The sequence below is a fragment of the Trifolium pratense genome, linkage group LG5, assembly GCF_020283565.1.
Source record: "Trifolium pratense cultivar HEN17-A07 linkage group LG5, ARS_RC_1.1, whole genome shotgun sequence".
Taxonomy (NCBI): domain Eukaryota; kingdom Viridiplantae; phylum Streptophyta; class Magnoliopsida; order Fabales; family Fabaceae; genus Trifolium; species Trifolium pratense.
Window position 1 is genome coordinate 3483701 of NC_060063.1, and position 27239 is coordinate 3510939.

At 31.9% G+C, this 27239-nt stretch overlaps 2 protein-coding genes and 2 pseudogenes across 2 annotated transcripts; 2 read left to right on the forward strand and 2 right to left on the reverse strand.

Annotated features, from left to right (window-relative positions):
- Positions 1-1251: 1251 nt before the first annotated feature.
- Positions 1252-6389, forward strand: LOC123885204 (proteasome subunit beta type-4). The gene is made up of 7 exons (XM_045934477.1): positions 1252-1338; positions 3080-3145; positions 3287-3363; positions 3814-3943; positions 4309-4468; positions 4556-4741; positions 6050-6389. Exons 2-7 carry the CDS (start codon positions 3114-3116, stop codon positions 6161-6163), a joined length of 699 nt encoding a protein of 232 aa, XP_045790433.1. The 5' UTR covers positions 1252-1338; positions 3080-3113; the 3' UTR covers positions 6164-6389.
- A 1510-nt stretch (positions 6390-7899) lies between these two features.
- On the reverse strand, positions 7900-13735 carry LOC123885200. Its single transcript, XM_045934467.1, has 6 exons — positions 13443-13735; positions 12609-13177; positions 11817-12170; positions 10524-10892; positions 9371-9591; positions 7900-8985 (listed from the first exon to the last, which is right to left on the reverse strand). The coding sequence occupies exons 1-6, from the start codon at positions 13586-13588 to the stop codon at positions 8740-8742; spliced, it is 1905 nt and encodes a 634-aa protein (XP_045790423.1). The 5' UTR covers positions 13589-13735; the 3' UTR covers positions 7900-8739.
- A 546-nt stretch (positions 13736-14281) lies between these two features.
- LOC123887834 lies at positions 14282-14382 on the reverse strand (annotated as a pseudogene).
- Positions 14383-22709: 8327 nt separating this feature from the next.
- LOC123885199 lies at positions 22710-26389 on the forward strand (annotated as a pseudogene).
- The last annotated feature ends 850 nt before the right edge of the window (positions 26390-27239 follow it).

Here is a 27239-nt window from a genome sequence, read left to right on the forward strand (position 1 = left end):
CAGAATTATTGATTCCAAATTCAGGTGGTCCTCTTGCTTCTATCGTTGAAAGCACATATCCCAAACTTTTACAAAACATGAAAGAATCCATTCGATTTTTACTTTTCAAAAGGATTTGTAATCCTGAACTTTTCGAGGAATCCTTCATCAGTGGTTGTGAATGACCTATTTTTCTCAATCTTTATGACTTGCTCCTGCGGAACCTAGATCGAAAAGATTGAGAAATAGAACCATCTGACTTGATTTGTTCTCAATAGCCACGAGATTCTCATTTTAGGGTGATCCTTTTGTTGATATAACATGTTTTCAAAATAGAGCTATATTAGTTCCTAAAAATTCAATAGTCGACACAATAAATGATTATATGTTGGATTTAATTCCTGGTGAAGAAAAAACATATTTGAGTTATGATACTTCACTCGCACAGAATGTAGATGGTCAAACAGTGGATGGTGTTTATACTCCCAAATTTTTTAACACGATTTCTACGTCGGGACTCCCAAATCACAAGTTGAGACTTAAATTTGGAGTTCCCGTTATGATATTAAGGAATTTGAATCCAAAAATTAGGATTATGCAATGGAACAAAATTTATTATTACAAGATTGGTAAAACGTGCTCTTGAGAGAAAAATTATTTCAGGAAGTAATATTGGTGATCAAGTTTTCATACCTAGATTTTCTCTGACACCATCTGACGTAAGAATTTCTTTTAAATTTCAACGGAGACAATTTCCTTTAATGATTTCTTTTGCGATGACTATTAATAAGAGTCAGGGACAATTGTTAAAGCATGTTGGGATATATCTTCCGTCGCCAGTGTTTTCACATGGTCAGCTGTATGTTGTGATTTCAAGAGTTACTTCTAGAAAGATTAAAAATATTGATCATCGACGATGACGACAAAGATACGACTATGACTTCGAATGTGGTATATAAGGAAGTCTTCCGTCATATACCTTCCTTTATATGAATATTTATCCAAAATTATTGTTAAACTATCATTTAATGTTACTCAAAAATTTTCATATACCTTATATTATTGCAATTATTGTATCATAATTTATAATTACATATCTTATGAAAATTAGACCCGTGCACCACAAATGTTCTAGTTTATTTATCAACTTGGTCAAATTATTTGGTTTCTTTTTGTGCAAGTTTTTTTTTTGGTACAATCTTTTTCTGCAAGTTATTAAATTTTAAATAAAATATAATTAAAGTTAAATATTTATTTATTTATAATAAAATTTCCAGTAGTATTGTTCTTATTATTCACTAACCTAAACAAATCACAAACACTTTCATCGCTACGATTCAATCACACTGCGATTCAAAGGTATCTCCTCCCTCTCTTCTCTGTACTCTCTCCTTCTTCTTCATCAACCTTCTATCGCTGCTTCTCTCTCCAGATTTACCCCTTTTTGGGATTTTCGATAAACCCTAACTTAGTATAATATATACAACTGTATGTATTTGATTTGATTTGTGCAATTGGTTTGTGATTGTTCTGATTTAATTTATTAATTTGATTAATGCAACAATTAATTATGTGATTAATCAATTTTTCAACTCACCTAGGTTAGGTTTTTGTGTGTTCTCTCGTGTTAGTGATTCAATTAGTTGTTGTTTGTCAACTGAAAAAGTTCGATTTTGACTGTGTTACTACTTTCTCATGTTAATGTTGTATATTTATTGAATCAAAGTTTAAAACTTGGCTATGGTAATGGTTTCATTCTAAACTATTGATAGGAAATTATTAGAGCTGATAGAAATTGAGGTGTATGCTAGAGTAACAAGTAACAACCCCTTAGGGCCTGTTTGGATGGGATTATTTGGGCTTTTTACTGGGATAAGGTTTGTGAGACTGTTTTGGAGAACTTATAAAAACAGCTTATGTTATGTTAATAAGCTGTTTTCAGCTTATTTTCGTAAGTAAGTTCTCCAAGATAGTTTATGAAAATAGCTTTGTTATAGAAATAGCTTATACACAAGTGCTTGTCATGATAAGGACTTATGCTATAAGCTGCAAATTAAGTTGTTTATCCAAACAGGGGTCTAAAACTTTATTCTTCTTCTAAGTTATTGGATTATATTTAGCATTTTTAATTTGGAAATATAGTCTTTTTGGATCGACTTATTTTAGTTTATTTGCTAACTAACATAAGCATTCGTGAGACTATTTTGGAGAACTTGTGAAAACAATTTATGCACTAACAATTAGTTGTTCTTGATATTTATGTAGTATGTCTACAATTTTTTATGTTCAAGTTTGTGTTTATGACAATGACACATTAGAGGTGAACAAGAGAGGTGACTTGCTTAGTGAAATTGATCCGTTTTTTTCAACACTTGACTACACATTGTAATGAAAAATTCTGGAAGCATGCTTATTTCATACTTTATTTGTAGAGATTTTGTTTAGAGTACTAATGAATTATATACAGTTATATGTGTGTGTAATTTTGAGTATGATTGAGGACCCTTTTTGTTTGTATTGTGCTAGAATAGTCCCTATGATTTTATGCACTGCAATTTCTCATCCTAAATCAATGGTTTTTGGAATCAAAGTAGTTTTTAGTTTCTCCATAAAACTTTTTCTTTTTTGCAAGGGATTCGATTAGTGTTCAATCAACGATTTTGTTTTGTTTTGCTTTTGTTGGGGTTATAGGGAACTTGCTTTTGAAAAAAGCAGTTTTACTTTTGTTGCATTTTTTTTTTGCAGTGATGGTTATGCTCCATTAATCTGTTTCATTGATATATAACCTGACATGAATGACATGAATCTTAGTGTTAATTGTTATGTCACCTTATTTGTCAAGTATAAGGTGTTGTTATTTTGTTTGTTTTTTCCTCTGTTAAAGCATTGTTTAATACACAGCTTAGTAATCGTCTTTGTTCCTGAGATATGTTGTTCAGATGGGATTTACTGTATCATTGTCTGGTGTGTTGCCTCCCCTGCAAAAGGCAACATACCAGACAATTGTGAATCCGCGCTTAAGTGGAGCAATTAACAACATAGCTTACATGTATATGTTGTCTCATTTTTCGTGCCCTAACTTCTAATTTCACATCCTTAGGTACCCATACTTAACTGGATCATTCGTCGTTGCAATGGACTCTGTAGCTGATTCCCAGAGAACTCTGTATGTATTCTTCCTCTTCATTCATTAATGCTCTTTCGGTTCATATTTAGGGTTTCTACGGCGTGTAATTTGATATTAGTCTTAAATGTATATGTTGTTTGCTCGCTTTCTGTGCCCTAAATTTTGATTTTGCATTTTTAGGTACCCATATGTAACTGGATCCTCTGTTGTTGCTATCAAGTACAAAGATGGGATTCTTATGGCTGCTGATATGGGAGGTCTGATGCTAAACCTCTTCAATACATATTAACACCATCGCTTTCTCTCTGTTAACTTCACCTTTTCAATTGCAATTTGTTTTTTTGTATTTCAGTTGAAAAAAAATTATGTGCTTCTTGTTCATTCTTTTTGGTTTGTTCTAGTTTGTGATTACCTTTCCTACTATCGTCGTTATATTTTGCAACCTTCAACTTCAAATGTAGTATTTAATTGTGATTTTATCCTCAAGTCAAAGTGCTTTAAATCCAATTCTCCTGAAATTTCTTTATTAGTGTTTTATTTTTAAAAAAAGTCGTGCACAAATAAATTTTGTTTCCTTACAAGGGCCGGTGTTAGAGCTTTTTCTTTTGATTTGTAGATTTGTCATCTCTGCAAAGTTCATTGAGGTTTTTTAAGTATTTGTCTCACTTCAATATTGATTGATGGATAGAATGAACTAATTATTGTAGGTTCATATGGATCTACACTGCGGTACAAGAGTGTTGAGCGTTTGAAGCCTATTGGAAAGCACTCCCTTCTTGGTGCTAGTGGGGAAATAAGTGACTTTCAGGAGATTATGCGCTACCTTGATGAGCTTATGTGAGTAATTTTTATTAAATAAAATAATAAATCTCACTGATTGTTTCAAAGAGGAGTGCTAGCATCACATCTCTAACACACATATCCCAACATACTTTTATGGGACCCATATGAATTTCAGCCAATAGAAGTGTGTTGGAATGTGTGTTAGAGAGTATGTTCCTAGCATTCTTGTTTCAAATAAGTGAAGCACTGATGAGTGTGATTAGTTAAATGCTCTGCATCAGCTTCAGTTTACTTGTTTGGCTGATTTATCTACTTCATATTTCAAACACCGTAATAGACTCCATCTGTGTATTTTACCCTTGACTTTAATATTACAAAACTTCAACATTCCTGTATAACTGTTGCTTTTGACTGTGCAGCCTTGTTGACAACATGTGGGATGACGGGAATTCTTTGGGGCCTAAGGAGGTGCACAACTATTTAACTCGGGTGATGTATAATAGGCGCAACAAGTTCAATCCATTGTGGAATTCACTTGTTCTTGGTGGTGTTAAGAAGGGAGAGAAGTACCTTGGCACGGTATGCCTTACTTTGTCTTGTCATTCAGTCTAAATAGTTGAGGCATCTGTATGACTTTTGTTTGTTGTATTTTTGTATCTTATCCAGGTTAACATGATTGGCATTAATTACGAAGACAACCATGTGGCAACTGGGCTTGGAAATCATCTTGCTAGGCCAATTCTCCGTGATGAGTGGAATGAAAACTTGACATTTGAAGAAGGTGTCAAGTTACTTGAAAAATGCATGCGTGTACTTTTGTACCGTGATAGGTCTGCTGTCAACAAGATTCAGGTTTGTCCTGTTTCATTTTCTTGCTGCGCTGCTCTGCTCTACTTTTTTCTCTTCCTCCCCTCCCCATTTACAACTTATCAAAGTGTCCTAGTAATTTAACATCAAAATACAACATGAAGATGTTATTAACCTGAAAAAGTGAAATCTTCTTTGTTCTATATTCTGCTAGTGGTTCACCTTTGATTAGCTAGCATGCCCATAGGTCGAGGGCCACAGGTGCTGCATTTGGGGAAATATTTTTAAATCTCAAATCCATATCTTACATTCATCTCTTAAGATCATGTTCAAATATTGATAATTTGGATTATGAATTGAACTTAAAGGGACCTGTTTGTTTGAAACTGAATGGTGATTGTTATCTGTAGTTCTCGTAGTTTTTTCTACATGCCGTCTTTGTTTAGAAATCCACATTAACTTTTCCGTTAGAAGTTTTAACAATCACATGTTATACCTTAAGAATTATGTGGTTCAGGTGAAAGCATCTGTGTGAAAGTTTAATTGATAGCATTTTTTAATGCAATGTTCTAGCTCACATCACATGTTACCTAGATATGTATGTGACATCATTACGACTCTAGTATCTACTCTTAGTCGAAAAGTTCGAAAGCTAATATGTTTCTTTACCGAAAATATACGAATTATACTTGCGAGAAACAATTTGTGAATTTAGAGTAGTAATGATGTTTCCTACCTTCCTTCCATAGTTAGAGTAATGGTAACAGTAGCAATAATATTGCGATAGAACTGCGAGACTGAATGTCAATATTGGGGCCTTGAAGCCTCTTCAACTTTGTTTTTGCAGACCAAAGAAATAAATACTGAATAGGGGAGGGTTAACACCTATATGGAGGGGAATTTAGTTATAAGAGAGGGAGAAAATAGGTCATTTAGGATTCATTATAATTTGGTGAATGGCTAGTTATTCTGGAAGGTAATAACACCTAGATGTTAGTTGGTTGCTTGTGAATTGCTCGATAGTTCTTGTCTTCTGATCTGATCATGTTTAGGAGTTGTTAGGTACCTCATCTTTTTCAGCATCCGCGTAATAGTTTCGACTTTTTTATGACATTCATTCTGTATAGTCTTGGTTGGTGGTCATTATGACAATTAGTTGTGAATTTTATATCTAATCCTTGATTGTTAAATTATTTTTGTTAACTGTGAACCTGCACTTCACCCTAAACTTAATGACTTTGCTTCCTTCATCAGTTGTTGGATTCTTCTTCTTAATATTAATATGCAGCTAAAACTGAATGGGTTATTTATTGCATTGTGATATTTACTGCATCTATAATGCTGAATTTACAGATATCTAAAATTACCGAAGAAGGTGCCACTGTTTACCCACCATTCTCTTTGAGAACATACTGGGAGTTCTCAGCCTTCCAGAATCCAACAGCTGGAGCTGAAGGTTCATGGTAGTTGCTCGTTGTGAATGAAATGAAACAGGAATTTAAATGGATTCCAACAGAACTGTATTCACTGTGCTGTATGGATATGAAACGAGTCATCCTTCGGAAGTTAAATGACACTTGATCTGATTTTTACTGTTAAATTCTTAATGGTTGTTTGAATTGATTATCATTATCATAAGAGTTTATATTTCAATTTTCAGCTTTATTTTAGTGATTTCATCATGGAATGGTCATTAACCCTTTTCGTCGATCTTTTTCCTCTCTTGAATTATTTGCATCATTTGTTTAGACACATGATTTTACACGAGTTTATTCTATTACTAGTTGAAATTAAATAAAACTAAAATACTTATCTAAAATCAAGCGAGTGATTTCTTTTATTAAAATAAAAAAGGATCTAGTTGAAAGTCTAAGGGGTGTGAGTAGACTAAGAAAACAAAGGATGAAGGCCTGATCCAACTCTAAGTGTGGTCTAAGGTAAAATGATGAGGATGGATATGAATTTTTCTCTTCTCACCCGTGTTTATTTCTATCCCTGTTTTTCCAATTTTGCTTTTGTATAAAAACTTCGGAACGTGTTTTCTGAAGTTTTTCTAGCTCAAATTCGGAAAAACATTCCGAAGTATAGATATGATGAGGATGGAAACCCAATCAAGCATAGATGGACAATTTTTTAATATGAGAATGAATCTTCCTTCACAAACCTAGGTCTTAGTTTCTTAGATCTAATTCAAGTTGTTGGTAGAGTTCATGAGAGCGTTGAGAGTAATAACGGATCAATGTTATTAGACATTTAAACTATAAGAGAGAGACACACACTACATCTCTATCTAAAATATTAAGATGTTGCATTCTTTTATATATCTATCATTTTACATATTCATCAATAAGAGAGAATTAATTGTCATATTTCGCTATCCAAAATCATCCTATTCATTTTTTTTTGGCGTTTCTTCTGATTTCCACCCCCCTTAACATTTATGACAAGACAAAATGAAATAAAAGAATCGACCAAGACATTGTGCTAAAGTGGTTAATGAGTTCCCCTAAGACGAATCGTTTGGGAGAATCCAAATTCGACTCCTGGTGGAAACAATTTTTGGCTATGCTTTACTTACCTCGCGGTCGAACTATAGATTATCGGATGCCCCATCCCCTCGGAACTAGAGGGTTGACACAAAAAAAAAAGTAATGAAAGAATCATAAATTGAGAGGACATATATACATGACAAAAAAAATATGCAAACGAAAGATATAACTTTTCTCAAGAAATAGACAATTTTCTAAATTTTTTTTTGGTTACAAAGAGACTAAACGCCCAACAAAAAGAAAATTATAGCGAGGTTATTTGGGGCAATGTGAGACCCAACATATTCGCAACCAACAAATAATTAATTTGAGGTTGGCACAAATCAAAGTAACACATATTAGACATTAAAGAACTCCCAAGGTAAGCTAAATCATCCACACCTTGGTTACTTTTACGATAAGAGTGGTGAATCACCACCTCCCAATCAAGCTCTAAAGGGCGAAGCTCCAACCCTCCCATCGATTTTGCAAGAACCATCTGAACGAAGCTTCACCCAACCCTCTTGCGGAGCCTTATTTATTTTACTTTCAACCAATCACAAAGTTATGATATTTTTTTTAATAATGTGATGATTACAATCAATTAAAAATTAAAATTAATTTGTACTAAGCTGAATATATCCTTTAAAATGAATGATAAATGGTGAGTAAATCTTTTGAAAGTGACTAATAAGTATTACATATAATTGTAGTAAATGGTAGCTTTACAACAAGTCCTAGCTAATAAGTGGTCCTTTTAAAGATTGATACATTTATTTTTCTCTTTCAACAAGAACCAACTGGTCCTTTCCTTATTAATTAAGAAATAAAAAACCCACTAAACCTACCATTCCTTTATTGTGTGCTCTACTTTATGCAAAAGAGAGCAAGACTATTTTTATTGAACCCCATGTGCTTCACTCTTGCTCATTCTTCTTTTGATTCACCTCAAAAAACCTTATAGATAAACCCTAATAAAAAAGCTAAAGTAAAACTAAAGCTAATATTGTCTCTACCTTGTACGTTGCTTTGTCTTTGGTCTTTCCCTTTCAATATTCATCAATAACACATCACCTCTTCACCTTTACCCATCTTTCCATAAATTTCATGCCCCAATAAATTCCATATTCCACTTCACATATGTTTCACTTTGATTTGTAGGGTCCATCTCAATTTTTTTTAAAGTGAACACTCCGATACACATCTTATTTAGACATACACTGATACATTACTGAAGTGGACAATTCTAATAGGTTTATAAATAATGTTTAATATAAAAATTTTAACGAACACTTATTATAAATCTACCACAATTATCCACCTCAACAAGTATATCGATACATATTTAAATAAATTTGTAAAGGAAGAATTCACATTTCTTTAATTCTATATTTACAAAAAAAAAAAAAAAAGAAGAAAAAAAGTATGTTATGGATATTCCTCTTTATGCATTCATGCATATTCATGATCCACTCATCAAGTAATATTTATATAAATAATAATCTTTTTTGTGGGTCAATGTGATGGAAAAAAAAGTGGAGTGGAATCTCTTTGTAGTTTCCCATCAATGACTCTAACTTTGCTATTTTTCTCTTCACACCAATGTAATTGATTTTCATTCATGTCACTCATTCTCAAAACCCTTGATACAATTTTTAAGTCTATCAATGCCATCAAAATCTCCATCTCTTCTTCCTCCTTTAACTTTCTTTTCCTCAAGCATTTGTGGGAACGACGAATATCCTTAACTTTCATCTTCTTCTGCACATATTAATCCAGTATTATAAGTAAATAAATCTATTTAACATAGTCTCTATTATACAGTATAGACTTAATTAGTAAAATGGTCCCTTAAAGACATTTTTTGTTTTAGATTGGTCCCTTAAAGAAAAAAAGGTCCGAGTAGGTCCCTTAAAGAAAAAAGGTCCGAATAGCTCCCTTAAAGACATATCCGTTAATCAGTTTGGTCCCTAAAAAAAGGTCCGAATAGGACCAAACTGATTAACAGAGATGTATTTAAGGGACCTATTCGAATTTTTTTCTTTAAGGACCTATTCGGACATTTTTTTCTTTAAGGGACAAATCTGAAACAAAAAATGTCTTTAAAATGCACCAAAAGAGAAAATTGATGAGATTAGGAACTTGCCTTTTGATTAACTTTTTTCATAAGACGGATTATTGTTGGATCAACCAAGCCTCTTTGATTTCTCCTAAAGTAAGATGCAATGATCTGACATGGTTTCTCTTTATCAGCCTTCAAGAAATTCATGAATGTTCTGATTCCATCTTCCATTATCACAAGAAATGAAGCTGATGATATTTTAGTGTTAAACCCAATATTCTCCTCCTTTTGATCATCATCTGAATCTTTAATTCATTAAATAAAAAATATATGTATCAGAATTAATATCATCAAGTAACTTTTTTATATGTAACAAAAAAAAGAAGTACTAGTATAACTTTCGTATGAATAATGCCTTTGCTAAAAATACTATTGTATAAATAATATTAATTGTGTTAATAATCTTATAAAAGAATTAGTGATAATTTTGTTTGAGAAAATTTAATTAATGATAAATTTTTTTGACTGTTAATGATAATTTTTTAAATCTATATTTGTACAATTTATGAAAAATAAAGTAATAAAATAATTTAAAACTATACAAAAATGAAATTGTGTAAAATTCTAAATCAATAAAAAAGACCATATTTTTTTAGATAAGCTAAGAGCATCTAGACATCAAAAGTAATATAGACTTCCCAACTAATATACCGTATCATACAATAGTATTTTATTAATTAAAATTTGAGAAAAAAGAAATTATTACTATTAATAATTGTGACACTAATGACTACTCCATTCGTGATACTTTATAAGCAAAAATCTACTTTTTAGGTTCATTGTATATTTAATGAATCTGGTCCAAGATTCATTAAATATACAATGAACCTAGAAAATAGATTTTTGCTTATAAAATATCACGGAGAGAGTACTTTACAACGGTCTCAAATGACATTTCAACTATCTTTCGAGGTTATATAGTTAAACTATTCCCACTGAGTTTTTTTTTTTTTGAAGGAACTATTCCCACTGAGTTGATACCCATGTAGTATGTAATTTTTTTTTTGTAATATAAAAAATTAATAATAAAAAATAAATAGTTTTGCTTAACATTTTGACTTCAATTTTTTATTCAATAAAAAATAAATAAAAATTATTTCAAACCATTTTTTCAATAATTTTTTAATAGAAGTGGCAGGTAGTAATTTTTACATGCATGAAAGTAAAAATATTTTACCTCTATATTCAGGGACTAGGAGCAATTTTGGTGCCAAATGTCTCACTCTAGCATATATCTCAGGTCTTCTACCATACTCATAAGGTTCATTCTCTACATATCTTTGCAACAAAACTTGAAATTGCTGAAATTGTTGTGCAATTGTTGCTGGACAACCAACATCAACATTTGAAGCTCTTTTTGTTTGAAAATTCTTGTAGTTCCAATTAAGTGCTTCCCATGTTAAGCATATTTGTGCAACATATGCACCCTCCAATTCATGATATGGATTGTTACTTATATCTTCTGGCTTTTTATTCATACTTGAAAATTTGTACACAATTCTCTCTGAAATTGACCTTGGAGATACTTTAATAGACCTCAAAGACTCTGAAATTAATTAAAAGTATTATGTTACTAATAATGTGTAACAAAATCAATTCTTACAAACAAATATAACTAACTTTTGAATTTAATGTTAAGAGTCCCACATCGGTTGAGAGATGGCCTTACTAAGTGTTTATATACTAGAGGCAATCCTCACAAAACCGGCTTGTAAGGTGAGGATTGCCTCTAGTATATAAACACTTAGTAAGGCCATCTCTCAACCGATGTGGGACTCTTAACACACCCCCTCACGCCCAGCACTATTAGGCTTGGTGCGTGGATATAAACGGTAGGTGGCCCGATAGCGGAAACCTGATAACAAGTGGCCCAACGGATCGTAGAGAGGCTCTGATACCATATAAAGGAATGCAATATACAACTTTATTCATTCCTTTATATTTAATTACTATCTACTATTAAAAATTCTAATAATATTTTATCATCGCGTTGAAATACAAAGGAGAAGATATGAACTAATCTAATAGTTGAGAGATATAACACTCTCAACTATTAGATTAATTCAACAACCAAAATTTGATCGGATAAGTCGTAGATTCAAATTGGTGACAAGTTGAATTTTTAACCTTCAGTATATGCTTATTAAACAACTTAAATCTTTTATTGTCTCTTCAATTTATCTAGTCAAAGCCAACCGTCAGATTAATCCAACTACTGTTAGATAAATTCAACAACCGATATTTGATTGGAGAGGCTATAGACTGCCATAGAAGATTCATATTCATGACAAGTTATTGTCACCCTAGTTTCTCCAGCCAAATTTCAGCTGCTGGATTAATATAATATTTTATTTTGGCTATTAGACTAATCCAACAGTTGAGATTCAACCGGAGATTGAAATTGCGAGATTCGGTTTATTAATTTGCACAAAAAAAAAATACCAAATAATAAAAAAGTTGAGTATGTTACCTGTTTCATGAAGTTTTTGTGCACTAATCCTTTCTAGGAATGACATTTCTTCATCATATTTTTGAAAAACAGTGTAAGATTCCCACTTAGGACAACTTCCTCTTGATGAAGAAAAAGGCTCATCAGTTCCAGAATCTCTACAAAGAATTGAGCTTCTCCAATCAGAAGAGCTTTTAGATGTTGAACCAACAGTTGTTGTATCACCATATATTTCTTCATCATCTTTTTCTTCAATTATCAACTTCTTATTTGTCTCCAATTGTGTAGGACCAATGACAAAAAATCTCTCATCTCTTGTAATATTTTCTTCATGCTCTTTCTTATTTTTAATAATTCCAACATCAACATGTTTTTCTGAAAAAAAAAAGTATAACATGATTAGTATCATGAAGCACCGATACAAACACAGACACCAGACACCATTTTGCAAAATCCTTATGAAACACCAACATTTTTTTTGTCAAAAAAAATTGTCACACGATTTAGTATCTATGAAGCACCGACATAAACACAGACACCTGACACCATTTTGTCAAAAAAATAGCGTAAGTAGAAGTACTACCAAGTCTTTTGAAACAATGACACGGACACCATACACAATACACACGAAAACCGACATATGGACACTGATAATAATTTGAAAAAAAATGAATTAACTAAATATAATTAGATGTGTCAGTGTCATGTTGGATACGGAGTGTGAGTGCCAAAGAGCTTACTATAAGATTTGAACTATAAATGATGCATGTGAATAATGAAACAAACTATATAGCTATGATGTGAAATTAATACCATCATAATTTTTGTCAATATCTTCTACTAAGTCATCACTTTTGTATAGATTAATTGTGATAGGAGAAGTGGTCCTGTTTTCAACTGGAACAGAATCAGGAACAGAATCATGAATAGAATCAGCATCTTCTTCTTCTGTTTGAAATTCTGTTTCATTTGTTTCTGTCTCAAAATCTGAAACAATTGGTGATTCTTGATGAACATATAAACTTTCTGTTGAAATTTTTTCTTCTTCTGCATACTCTTCTATCAAACTATCTTGTGGTGTTATAAACTCTTCTTCTTCTTCTTCTTCTTCTTCTTCTTCTTCTTCTTCTTCTTCTTCTTCTTCTTCTTCTTCTTCTTCTTCTTCTTCTTCTTCTTCTTCTTCAAAAGATGAAGAATAATGATTCCTTTGAGACTTGTTAATATTATTATGCAAAAACACGAGAGATTCTCCACCACAAATTATATCAGCTACTAAATGATCTTTCTCAAAAGAATCTTCATAACAATAACTTTCTCGAATTTCTTCTTCTTCTTCTTCTTGTTCGTCTTCTTCTTCATAATCATATTCATATTGTTGATCCCTATAAAAAAAAAAAGGTATAGGCTTAATTATAAGTACTACTAATAGTTATGATAGTGTTGCCATTTGATACAAAACCGTTGCGAAAGACTAAGACAACGCCTCGGTTTGCCATGGCCAGAAAACCGTTCTCGTAGTTTAAGGCAACTGTGTCAAGTTTCGCAACGGTTTTTTTCGTTGTCGTAGGATGAAAATGTTGTATGTTACAAAAAAGTAGTTAAGAATGAAAAAATAAATTAGAGAAGTGTAATAGTAATAATAATAACCTTTGGAATAAAGAGTAGCTACCAATGAAGTTTAAGAATTTAATAAGCAAAGTGGAAGAAGAGAAGATGAAAAGGAAGAGAAGTTTGAAAGAGCTTGATGAATTGTAGAAGAGTCTAATAAGAGCTTCTTCTTTAGAACATGGCATTTTTCTTTCTAGTTTTTTAGATTCAAATTGAAACACCAAAGTACTTCACCCACTAAGCAAAGCAACTCCAAGAAAAAAAAGTGGAATTGATTGCTTTTATTACATATATTAGCATAATATCTTTTTCTTTTATGAGTCAACATATATAGTACAAAAATTGGTGAAAATCTATTATTTATATCCTCCTTATTGGTTTTTTTTTCCACCTTTTGTCCTCATCATATTTCAATTATAAGGTGTTAGCACAAGGGCAAAACTGTCATTATAAATTAGAAATTAATGAGGTGCAAGATTTGATAATTGTGTGCTCCTCATTTACAATAAGATCTATTGGTCTTATTTTTTTTGTTAAGAAGTCGCGTGGCTAAAATTCTACATTTTAAAATAAATAATTAGGGTGTTTGGAGTTTGAATTCCGACTCTACATATATAATAAAATATTCATATCAACTGACTTATGTTCACGAAAACGATCTATTGGTCTTTTATTATGTACAAGTTTGTGTATAAATATATTTTTCTGGGCATTGTTTTAGAAAAATAATTAGCCATTGCAATCTCGACCGCAATATTATGATTCTTTTGCATGTTTATGTAACTCCAACGTAATTACAATTGAGTTCACATTTATCAAATTTGACTGCAATTCTCCACAATATTAAATCACGATATGATTGTTATCGCAAAACAATTTAAGAGTTTTGGTTACTTAGTCTTAACCGAGGTGTGTAATAGGAAAACCAGAAGGCTGTTCCCATCCAGAGATGCCAACCATCTCTCCTTTTGATCAAAACAATTTAAGATTGAGAAAAAAGAATGTACACCAACAATGTAAACCAAGGTTATCAAAACCGGACCGGACCGGTCGGTCGGACCGTGAACCGGTCATGAAAACGGTTCGGTTTTGAGCAAAAAACGGATAGGAAATCGACCGGCAAAAAAATGTGTGAACCGGGGTCGAACCGGCGAACCGGCCGGGCGGTTCAAGCAGTTTTGCAGATTTTTTTTAAAAAAATAAAAAAAATAGGGCAAAACGACGTCGTTTTTATTTTTTATTTTTTTAAAAAAATCTGAAACAAAACAACGACGTCGTAGAAATAGGAAATGTTTTTGTTTTTCATCTATTTTTCATTTGGTTTGAATTATAAATTTTATTTTATTTTGACTTGTGATATTTTATCTTTTTAATGTGTGAAATTATGAAATATTGAGCAATTATTCATATATATATTTATTTATATATTAATTAAAATATATATTTAATTAAAAACGGTTCGACCCCGATTGAACCCGGTCCGACCAATTGAACCTTGAACCGATGAGCTCGCCGGTTCAATGACCGGTCCGATTCTGACAACCTTGATGTAAACTAATTTTGGACTATCTACCAATAATAACATGTATTCTACCATATCATTCCACTTTCTTAATAGAGAAAAAGGAAATATGCACCGTAAAATAATTTTACATTGTCAACCAATGACAACCATGTATTCCGCCACGTCATTCCATTTCGCCCCATTTTCTTCATGACATGGAAGATTGATGGTTTCTTATTGGATGACCGTGTAAAATTATTTTACACCGTCAGTGGATCTCCATTAAACTTTACTTAATATGACATAAAAGATTTGATAATTCTTGTTCGATGTCAGTGTAAAATTAATTTACATCATTCTATTTATCATATAGGAGGACATTCTCATATTTATCATATATTTCCACAAATACAAACAAAAAAAAACTCCATCATTTAGTTCATTGACTTATGTTATGAGCAATTTTTTTTCCAACTGTCTATTACTAATTGTTCTAGACCATAGTTTTCATTTTATGTAGAAAAACAAGAAAATAACAAAGTAATTTTTACTAAGTTTTTCATCAAAAGATTGCATATCTTGTATTTTAGCATGTAACAGAAAATCCTGGTCCACAACATGATCTTTTTATTTTTAATGATGTACTAAAACAAAAGCAAGCAAAGAAAAAGACCAAAACCAAACTACACGCATAGGCAGACAGATTACAGATATATATTAACTTACTTTATAAAAAGAGTGATATTGATTTTATTTTTAGAGAAACAAAAAGTTGCATACACATGATAATTTTTAATTAAATGATATTGATGTGTATTGAGCATGCACGTATAAATATATCTTAATAATGAAATATAACGTAAGTAAATCTTAATTCAACCAGTAAAATTGTTACTTGAAATGTTGTGACTTAGATCTGAACTCTTGTGTGTGAACTTTTAACGATTATTGTCATTTTGTCTATTTAAAAAAAAAAAAATTCCTTCACAATTTTTTTGCGTCCAAATTTTGGCCATGACAAAAAATAATATCAAATTAATCTAAGACACATTTTCATACGAGAAACAAATTAGTCTCTCTACTACAATAAGCAGGGGCGGCTTGCACACATGTGCAAGGTGTGCGACGACATCGGACCTCAAAATTTTGAGGGCCTCAGCTCAAAATTTTGAGGTCCTATAATATTACTTATATATTATTTATACTTATAAAATATCAGATATTTATTAATAGATTAATTTTTAGGCCCTAAACTAATAGTTATATATTGTTAATGTTCATATAATATCATATGAGTATCAATAGATTAATTATCTATACTCGTAAATATAGTTTTAGTCCATTTTAATCTTTCCATAAAATTTAAACTTAGATTATGAGGTTCCTTTTTGACGTTATATACAAAGATAATTATTTTGTATTTCTTATCCCATTTGATATGATGCAATTGGTTTAATATTGATAATCTATATGTTTACAAGAATAAAAATGATTTTTTTTATATTATACGCAATTTAAATCGACATTTTTTTAAAAAAAAAAATTAAATTTTTTATATTAAGGGATCACTTTTATATTTTGCACAGGACCTCCTAAAATCCGGAGACGCCCCTAACAATAAGTCGGTGACTGAATTGGATCCCTTATATAAAATATTAGAGAGTGATTTAAATAATGTTTTTGTAATGAATTGAAATGGGTCATTGTGAGTGCAGAGCCGGCCCAAGGATAAAACAATTCAAAAAAGGACTTTAGGTCTCTCAAAAAGAAAAAAAAATTACTAAGAAAAAAATGCCCCTTATAAGTTCATTATTATATGATAGAAAAAGTCCTCAAAAAAAATATAAAGGCCTCTAAAAAAAATTATAAAAATGAAATAACAACTTTACAACTCTTTAAAAATCGAAACAATTATTGTCAAAAAAAATTAAAAAATAAAATTGAAACAATTGTTTTTAGCTTTACTTTGAAATTCACTTTAGGCCTCATTTTGTGTTGGACCGACTCTGTACGACAGACCAAAATAAATCTTTATCTTATAATAATTCATTCAAAAGGAAGTAATGTGTTGATTAAACATTAAAGGGTTTTGTCAACTAAATTAAAATATACTTAAGTCTTTGCTTGTGGCCAAAAACAAGGAAGAGTTGTTTTTATGTGTTTAATTTAATGGAGTCTTTGAGTGTATCCATTATGTATCAGAAGGAACTAAAAAGAGGTTTTAAAAATATGTGAACGCTTTTTAGCAACCCTCCCTATTCATTGATCCTTTTATTGAACTTGGCTACTAAGATTGACAATGCAGCAGCAAACTTATTGTTCTTGGAGAATTATTTCCAACAGTGCAGTAGGTGATCTCAATCGTACAATGCGATCTAACATGCTTTGATTTATGTTATAAGTTTGGTTAATTTTACAGAGTGTTTTGGTTTATAATGAGTTGGGGATCGAACCCAAAACCTATAACGTACTACCCAAACCCCTCATCACTGGACCAAACCTAGTGACTTGGTTAATTTTACAGAGTTTAATTTCAACCAATTATTTATGATTGAACGGTTAGTAACATTTATTGCGTCACGCAGTGACCGAGTAATATTTGCTTCCATATAGGGATGGCAGAAAAACCCAAACCCGTGAGACCCACCCGAACCCAAACCCAAGTCAACGGGCGAAACCCGAATTGACTGGGTTTGGGTTTGGGTTTGGGTGACACCCGAAAATATGGGTGTGGGTTTGGTATCACTCAAACCCACACCCGAAACCCATACACCCACCCGAAACATGTTAAAATTACCTAAATACCCCCACATATATATATAAGTGTAAAAGTAAAATTAGGTTTTTCACAAACCACAAACCAAAATTGTGTTTGAATTTTGCTTGAAAGTTGGAAGAACTTAATTTTGGTTTAGTTGTAATTTAATTTTTTGAAAGACTATTTTGTAATTTTAAATTCCCTTGTAATTTTAAACCTATGTTTTTGCTAAGTGATTGATAATATGTTTAAATTCCATTGTTTTTGCTTAAATTTACCTTGTTTTGCTTAAATTTGCAAAGTAGTACAAAATGCGTTGTGGGTTTGGGTTTGGGTGTAAAAAACCCGAACCCAATGGATGTGGGCGTGGGTGTGGTTTTGCCACCCGAACAGATTTGGGTTTGGGTTTGAGTTTGGGTGTTGATTTCGGGTGTGGGTTTGGTATCACTCAAACCCGCACCCGTGGGCGCCCGTTGCCATCCCTACTTCCATATCAAACTGACTTGAAAACTGAAAAATACTTCCCACTTGTAAACTGATTCTTATATTATATGTTACTCCCTCCGGTCCTTTTTATTAGAAACACTTTGGAATTTTTATTTGGTCATTTTTATAAGAAATACTTTGACATAATTCCATTTGTACCCTTATTAAATACAATCAAATAATTCATTATAATGTTAGTGCATTAATTAGAGAGGCATATTCCCCATGCTAGTCAAAGGTTAGTTTTGGAATATAACATAAAATGTTATAATCATTAATGGGAAAATTTTCCTTCCTTGATCTGTGTGATTTTGTCAAAATATTTCTTATAATAAGGACCAGAGGGAGTATCAAATATGATACTCTCAACTTCTACAAAAAAAAAATGATACTCTCAACATAATCCCATCATATTTAGGAATCAACATCTAGAACATGACCCGAGTGATCCGATAGCGGATGTTCTATTGGATTTTGCATAGGCTCTGACTTCATTTTAAAATGTGAATTTAACATAACTACAACTCCACAAAATCGACTTGTAATGTGAAGAATGTCTTCCACATCTAAACACATTTTTAGACAATTTTTCATCCAATGTAAAATTCTCACCAAATTCAATAGCAATATGTGGTGGAGAATTACTCCTCGCACCCCTTGAGAGTCATGACCACCCCCTGAAAATCTCATTTTACCCCTCTCGCTACTTAGGAAGCGAATGTAGAAAATAGCAAAACTAAAACACTTTTGTTCGCATTTTACGTCGCGAGCAATGATGTTCGCATTATAGGATGCGAACTAGTTCACCATATAAAAATCAATTTTTTTATCCCCTTCATCTTATAAAATAATACCATGAATTAAATTGTATTAACATTGAGAGATTACATGTACATAGAATAATGCTAGCAACACACTCTTTAACATACACACTCCAACACACTCTCTTTTATTGGTTGAAATTTACATGGGTCCCATAAAAAAATGTGGACCCATATAACTTTTATGAGACCCATATAAATTTTAACCAATAGAAGAGAGTGTGTTGAAGTGTATTTGTTAAAGAGTGTGTTGCTAGCACTCCTCCATGTACTACTCTGTCCCATAATATAAGCAAAAAAAAAAAAAAATTCACACTTATTAAGAAAAGTAAAATATGATAATTTCAAGGTTGACTTTTTGTGTGTTTGTTGAAATAAGTTTCATGGGAAGATGTAAAAACAGTTTTTATTGGTTATTGATTATGGGGAAAAGAAGAGAGAGAGTAAATTAAGTAAAAGTTTATCTTAAAAATGATAAAAGTTAGTTTTTTTTGCTTATAATTTGGGACATGAAAAATTGATTTTTTTTCTTATAATATGGGACGGAGGGAGTACATGTATAGTAAAACTAATCCACCAAATAAAGAAATAAATTATACACAAATATAAATTCTCGTTATTATAATAATGAGTCGAATAGTCGATACACACATTATTTTTTTTGCCCTCTTTATTATTATGGAATAAAGATACAGTAAAGTTTTAAAGTGAAATTATATTTGTAACGTGAAATTGATTACTCCAGCCATTGGAACTCAAACACAGCCGTTACAATATTATCTATCATAACGTATCATTATCTACAAGAGTGTTAATTTCTCAGTACTCTCTTCTTTCTTGGTACTATCATACTATCATAGTTGGCATAAAGAACAATAATACTCCTGTTATGCACTCACAACGGTTACAATGTAAAAGCTTTTAGTTCGCTCTTTAACTAGCGAATTTTATTTCGGTTCGCACTTTACAAAAACAAGTGACAATATTGTATATTCAAATACGACGTCTATGTCCCCATGAATGAAAAAAAAAACATGAAAAAAAGAGTTCGCTTTCTAAATAGTAAAGAACAGTTGATCGAGTTCGCTTTCTAAATAGTAAACTGCAAACTGAATTCACTTGCTTTTTTTCATTCTAGGGGGTGGATACGTTGGGTTTGAGCTAAAAATACCGACACACGCTACCTAGAGTTAGAGCCATCAATTTAGAGGGCCAAGTAAATTTGGGCTCAGCCCCAATATGAAGGGGGCCCAAATATGATAAACATAAATAGGCCCCCTATTATATAGACCCAAAAAGACTAAGCCCCCTCAGATAAAATATAGGCCCCAAGTCTCAATTTATTTTTTTATTCAAAAAAATTCTGAGAACTAAGTTCCGATATTTTTTTTCGGAAAAAAGGTTTCCGATATTTTTATCGGAAAAAAGTTTCGATTTTAGATAAAAACAATTGTGGAGTTTTTTTCAGAAAAAAGTTCCGATATTTTTATCAAAAAAAAGGTTTCAGATTTTTCCGGAACAAAAGTTTCCGGTCTTTTTTCGAAAATTATTTTCGATTTTTCGCCGAAAAAAGTTCTCGATTTTTTCGGAAAAAGGTTTCTGACTTTTTCGGAAAACAAGTTTCCGATCTTTTTTCGGAAAAAAATTCCGATTTTTTCTCAGAAAATAGTTTATGATTTTTTCAGGGAAATGTTCCGATATTTTTTTCGGATAAAAGGTTTCCAATTTTTCTGGAAAAAAGTTTCCGATATTTTTTTGAGAAAAATTTTCGGTTTTTTCTCGGAAAAAAGCTTCGATTTCAGATAAAAACAATTCCTGAGTTTTTTCCTCTGAGATTAGTGTTCTTTTTTATTTATTTCATATTTATTTTGACAAATGTCATTTCATATTTAGGCTTTATTTGGGAAGGCTAATAAGCTGCTTATAAGCTAAAAACTCTATCCGGTAACAATTTTTAAAAAAGAGGTTATAACTTACTAGAAAAATGTTCATTTCAAGTAGGTTATGAGCTTATAGCTTATTATTTTTTCTTTCTATTTTACCCCTATCATCTTACTTGAAAAAAAATTAAATATTAATTAAACATATCTTTTTTACTAAATACTACAAATTCAATCAGCTAGGTTATTCGCTATAAACTAAAAGCTAGCTTATAAGCTATCCGTTATAAGCTAGCTTATCAGTTATCCGCTATTTTCTACCAAACAGAGTCTTATAAGTTAATTCAACCGCTAATTTTATCACACATTACAAATTGAATCAGCTAACTTATCCGCTATAAACAACCTTATCAACCATAAGTTTATCAGTTATAAGATAACTTATCAGTTATCCGCTATTTTTTTTCACGCATAACCAAACTTTTAATCTCTTATCTCATCTTTATTTTTTAAGATTTATACGATATACACCATTTTCCATCTTCTTTTTGTGAACCAAGGCAAACTAATCTCTCTTTACATCATTTTCTAACAAAAGTTTTAAAGCAAAGGGAACAACATTAAAGAAATACAATTAAAATCTAAAAAAGAATGTTCGAGATTTGCTAACAATTCAGTACACTACGTACTTGAAATTAGCACATATATTAGAAATATGTGGTTCCAGTAAATACTCCACTCCAGCAATAATCTATATATATAATTCCTAAATAGTTATCCTAATGTTTATCTAAACCCTAATTCACTTAAACCAATCAAATATTTTCATTTAGCCATGTCATCCAATACATCCAATTAAATCACTCTAACATGCCACATCACTTCCTATTTCTCTCTAAAACTCAATTTAGTAGTTAATTTAATTCTTGCTCCTCTTCCAATGCCCACCAATCAATATGTATCCGTTTCATTTTTCTTTTCATATGCAACATTTACTTTGAAGAAATTATATGCCTAATATGCATTATCTTTTCATATGCTCTTTTCAAGTTTTTTTTTCCTTAAATGTGCATATCCCTTACCCCCTATATATATATTACCTTCATTCATGCAACTTTATGCTTCTCTCCATTTCCAAATTATGTGATTATTTGTTACCATTGTTTTGTAATATTTCCTTTTTGCAAATGGGTGGCCATCATTCTTCTTCTTCTTAATTTTTGTTTTAATCTCTTTCTTTTAGTGGTTTTGGTATTTTTGTGATGATTACATCCAATTTTTTTTTCAAAACTAAATACTTCGCATTAATCTGTGTCATTTCTTTGTTCATATGATTCATCCTCTTTTACGAATTTGCGGGTCTTTTGTGTGGAGTAATTCAAATTAGCATTCCTATGGTAATTCCAAACCAACATAAATCTATTATCTATGTATCATTTAAATGTGTCATTTTCATTTTTTTGTCAATTAACTGATCTTCTATACTAACTTCCAAATAATCCAAGGTGTGATTCAGATTACTGGTCCTATTGTTGTTCCGTTAGCCGATGATTTAATGCAAACACAAAGAATGACTATTGAGAAGTTGTTCGAATCCCCTATTTATAGATTTATAAAACTAGATGCTCTAATTAATTATAAATTTGATATTTTTATTTGTGGACTAATTAAGCGAAAACACTTCAACCATGCTATGATTGGAGTTTGAATCTCGGATTCTCTATTTTATTATTTTGAAAATATTTATTGTTTCAATTTCTCCGATTATAATATAAAACAACGCATCATACCCGTGCATCGCACGGGTAAGGGTCTAGTTAATCTATACTCCTATGACCTATCAACATCTATAGAAGTTCATCCGAAGACTCTGAAATTAAAGTAGGAAAATGCTAAACAATGCCCCCGGGGCACTAGTTAAGGATGCAAAAATAGTAATTTGGCATTGGAGTTTGTGCAGTCAACTTCTCGAAAGGTTAAAAAGTGTTATTTACTTTTCAAAACTTTCTAATTTTGGTTTCCTTAACCAGTGCCCCGGGGCACCGGTTAGCATGACCCATTAAAGTAAGTCGTCGACCTTGCCAAATGCTATCTTCCACGAAACTGCGACAACCGGGATGTAAATTTGGATACTCCTATCTTTTTCATAAATATGGATGGATCTCTCATGCCATTTAAATTGCGAGTAATATTCCTACTTGCTTTCACAAAAAAACCAAAAATGCCATCCTTAACCCTTTTTATGGTGGTACTGTCACTAATACTAATATTCCCTTACAACAATGTGTATGGTGATGAACAACAACAACAGTCATGTTTACGAAGGTGCGGTGTACATAACATCAGCCACCCTTTTCGGCTGAAAGATAGTCCGAAAAAGTGTGGCGACAAAAGGTACATGTTATCATGTGAGGACAACAACCAATTGATTTTGTACTACGAATTTGGAAAGCACCATGGAAAATACTATGTACAATCAATTAATTAATTACAACAACTTTACTATAAGATTATTGGATTTCAATTATCTTGGTTCCTCTAATTATTCTCTCCTCCCTCCTTATCCACTAGGCTTCTATAATTTCACAGCTTCCGCTTCCGGATATAGAAGCTTGCGGTACATTGTGTACATGTATGGATACAAATTATTGGTGAAGCCTGTGTTATATGTGCGATGTCCGAATTATGTTCAACCTTCTGGTGTTTACTTTGATGCTACCTGTATCAACATCAGTTCTTATGCACAGGAAGGGAATAGTTATATTAATGGATATGGTGGCAAATCTCTTTCGGAGATGGGGATAGGAGACGGGTGTCGTGTAGAGTTTATGTATCTTACATCTTGGCCTATGGAACACGATGGTCGTCATGGCAACAACATTTCTTGTTTGGACATCCATCGTATGATGTATTATGGATTTGAACTTTCTTGGATCAATAGTCTTTGTAAAGACAGATGGTTTGCCGACCTCAATCAATATAACCAGACTCACTGTGTACAAGGTTTGCTCCAAACACTCTAACATTGTCAAAGTTTCTGTCATTTGGACTCACAATTTGACTAATCCTAATTAATGAAATGATTAAAAAATTTATCTTTTAGTTCTTAGTTTTCGGATGTAGATAACTGTACTATGATAGAAACACTAGTTTCTTGTCCTTCCTATGGGGGAAAATTACTTCCATTTCACCAACACTACATGATAAATTGTTTCTTCTAATTGGATTAAATGTAATTTGACCAACACTATATATACGTGTGTGTGTGTGAGTGTGTGCATGCGCACGTGTGTGTGCGTGCATCGACCGAACCTAGGTGTGGTAACTCTTGTTGTCCAAAGGCGGAGAAACAAGATTTCATTTGGATGTATTCAAGAAATCAAGTTGAAAGGTCGCAAAAAGAATGACGAATCGAAGAGAGAAGATGAAGATGGTTGAAGAAGGTTTGAGAAGCAAGGAAATGGCTACCAGAGCTAGATGAGCTCTGATACCAAGTTGATGTAAATAGCTTTGGACAAAGGAAAGCTTATTCTCATTAATGTTTAAGAATCAATTATTACATCAATGAATGAAATTAGTCACTAGCTCATACTCCCTCCGGTCTTTTTTATAGGAGACAATTTACCTTTCAAAATACATTATTTATTCAACGAATGAAAAAGGTGAACCGTTTCTTATAAAAAGGACCAAAGGGAATATATATAAATACTAATTACAGGTGTAAATTAAGCTAACTAATCTAACCTCCATTGTAACTAAATAGATACGATGTCATAACTGACTCAGACATGTATAACTGAACTATATATTTATAAGGGTCATGCTAAACAGTGTTCCCGGGACCCTTGTTAAGCTTATCTAAAAAGGAAATAAAAAATAAAATTTATATTGAAAAAACAACTTTTTATACTTTTGAGGCATTGAATGCACGCATTTCGAGACAAAATTTCTATTTTAACATGCTTAACTAGTGCCCGGGGGCACTGTTTAGCATTTTCCTATTTATAAAGTATACATGTATATACATTAACAATAAATGTTAAATACATTTTGTATATGTTCTTGCAGAATACTGGATTCCTTTGGGTGGATTTGATGGATATTTATCAATTAACATAATAGGTAAGCCGTACATTCCTTTAAGTCAGTGCATGTCATGCTAAACAAAGTGCAAGACTTAACCTCATTGGTCAATTGCCAATTGCCATGCATGTACATAATAGTTAGGCTATTATAATTTCATTTTCTTGATCTCATTTCCATTTCTTTATAGTTTTTTTCAGCATTGGTAAATTTGTTCTTGGAGCTCCATGTATCATGGCATTTTTAATATTCAAATGGCGACAAAAACATTTATCTATGTATGATGGCATTGAAAATTTTCTACGTAGCGACAATAGCATCATGCCTATAAGATACTCTTACAAAGACATAAAAAAGATAACAGAACAATTCAAGACAAAACTAGGCAATGGAGGTTATGGATCTGTTTTCAAAGGACAACTTCGAAGTGGTCGTCTTGTAGCAGTCAAATTATTGGACAATGGCAAGTCTAATGGTCAAGATTTTGTTAATGAAGTTGCAACCATTGGTAGGATTCACCATGTTAATGTGGTACAACTCATTGGTTTTTGTGTGGAGGGTTCAAAACATGCTCTTATATATGAATTCATGCCAAACGGATCACTTGAAAAATACATATTTTCTCATACTGAAGAGAGTAATTCCTTGAGTTGTGAAAAATTGTTTGACATTTCTCTTGGAGTGGCTCGAGGCATTGAGTACTTGCATAATGGATGCAATATGAAAATTCTACACTTTGACATAAAGCCTCATAACATCCTTCTCGATGAAAATTTCAATCCAAAAGTTTCTGATTTTGGACTAGCTAGACTTTGTCCAACCGATAATAGTATTGTGTCATTAACTGCAGTAAGAGGAACCATTGGATACATGGCCCCTGAACTATTCTACAGAAATGTTGGCAAAATATCTTACAAAGCTGATGTCTATAGTTTTGGGATGTTGTTAATGGAGATGGCAAGTAGAAGGAAGAACTTGAATGCATTGGCCGAGCAATCCAGCCAGGTTTATTTCCCTTTTTGGGTTTATGATCAGTTACACGATGGAATAGAAGTAACGATTGAGAATGACACAGATAACGAAATGAAATTGGCAAAGAAAATGATGATTATAGCTTTGTGGTGTATACAGACAAAACCTAATGACCGTCCTCCAATGGATAAAGTGTTGGAGATGCTTGAAGAAGAAGATGAGAATTTGCAAATTCCTAACAAGTGTTACATTTATGCACAAGATGTAAGAGCTGAGGATGTTACTGATAATACTGCTAGCAGTTCATGGTCTTCCTCTTGTACATCAATAACTTATTCCAAGGAATAAAAAGTGTTGGATATATATATGTATTTTCTTAATGGATATTCTCATATTCATAAAAATAAAAATGAATATTTTCTTTATTTGCTTGTTAATAGATTTCTTCAACCTGAAGTAAAGATATATGAAGGAATAATGACGATGAAGATGGATGAGGATTTCAATGTTAAGCTGAAAATATAGATTTATTTTTTGTGATCAACCATTAATGTGGCTTAATTACATTTGAAAAAGATTTCCACAGTTTGAGTGTGTCAAAGATTTTTTTGGATGTTTGAGATGTGTAATTGGTTGATTTGAAAGTTTGAACTTGAAGATAATATTTTGTTGATGTGCACAGCTTGTGTGACAGAGAATCACTAATGTAGCCTTAAGAGAGTAAATTAGCAATGTCGAGTCCCTTTCAGAGGAATTGATTGATAGGACCCTTTGCATTTTCATAACAAGTAGAAGATGGACAACAGGCGGTTGGCCTCGAGTATATACCAATTACTGCGAGTCAAAATTCGCTGTTAATGCTTATGCAAGATTACACACCCCTTCATTTCCGACATACTGGGCTTGATGCGTGGATATAAATAGTGGGTGACCCGATAACGGAAACCTGATAGTAGGTGACCCAACAAACGTTGGAGAGACTTTAATACCATCTTAAAATTGGGAGTTAGATCTAATTCAAGTCTAAAAAATCGGTTTGTAAAGTAAAGATTGTGTATACTTTATAAACCCATCTCGCATTCAATATGTCTCCTTGAAGGATGCTGAGAATCCACATTAAGATTTACAGAGGATGCTTGTTCAAAAAAAGATTTAAAGAGGATGTAATGAAATTTGTTTGGTGTGTAACAGGGGGAAGAAGATGATTACCAATCACAAACTTGTTGGAATATTTTATAATATTCCAATAATATTATGTGAGCAAATATCTTTATATATAATTATATTAGTTATTTATTGATTAAGAGCCTTAATTGATTAAATGATCAAATA

Excerpts from the sequence above, each read along its gene's own strand:
- LOC123885204 (XM_045934477.1), top strand. The coding sequence starts at position 3,114 with ATGGACTCTGTAGCTGATTCCCAGAGAACTCT. Across the intron at positions 3,364-3,813 it reads TATGGCTGCTGATATGGGAG|GTTCATATGGATCTACACTG; the intron begins GTCTGATGCTAA and ends TAATTATTGTAG. Across the intron at positions 4,469-4,555 it reads GAGAGAAGTACCTTGGCACG|GTTAACATGATTGGCATTAA; the intron begins GTATGCCTTACT and ends TATCTTATCCAG.
- LOC123885200 (XM_045934467.1), bottom strand. The coding sequence starts at position 13,588 with ATGCCATGTTCTAAAGAAGAAGCTCTTATTAGACTCTTCTACAATTCA. Across the intron at positions 13,178-13,442 it reads AGCTACTCTTTATTCCAAAG|GGATCAACAATATGAATATG; the intron begins GTTATTATTATT and ends TTTTTTTTATAG. Across the intron at positions 9,592-10,523 it reads CCTAGTCCCTGAATATAGAG|ATTCAGATGATGATCAAAAG; the intron begins GTAAAATATTTT and ends AATGAATTAAAG.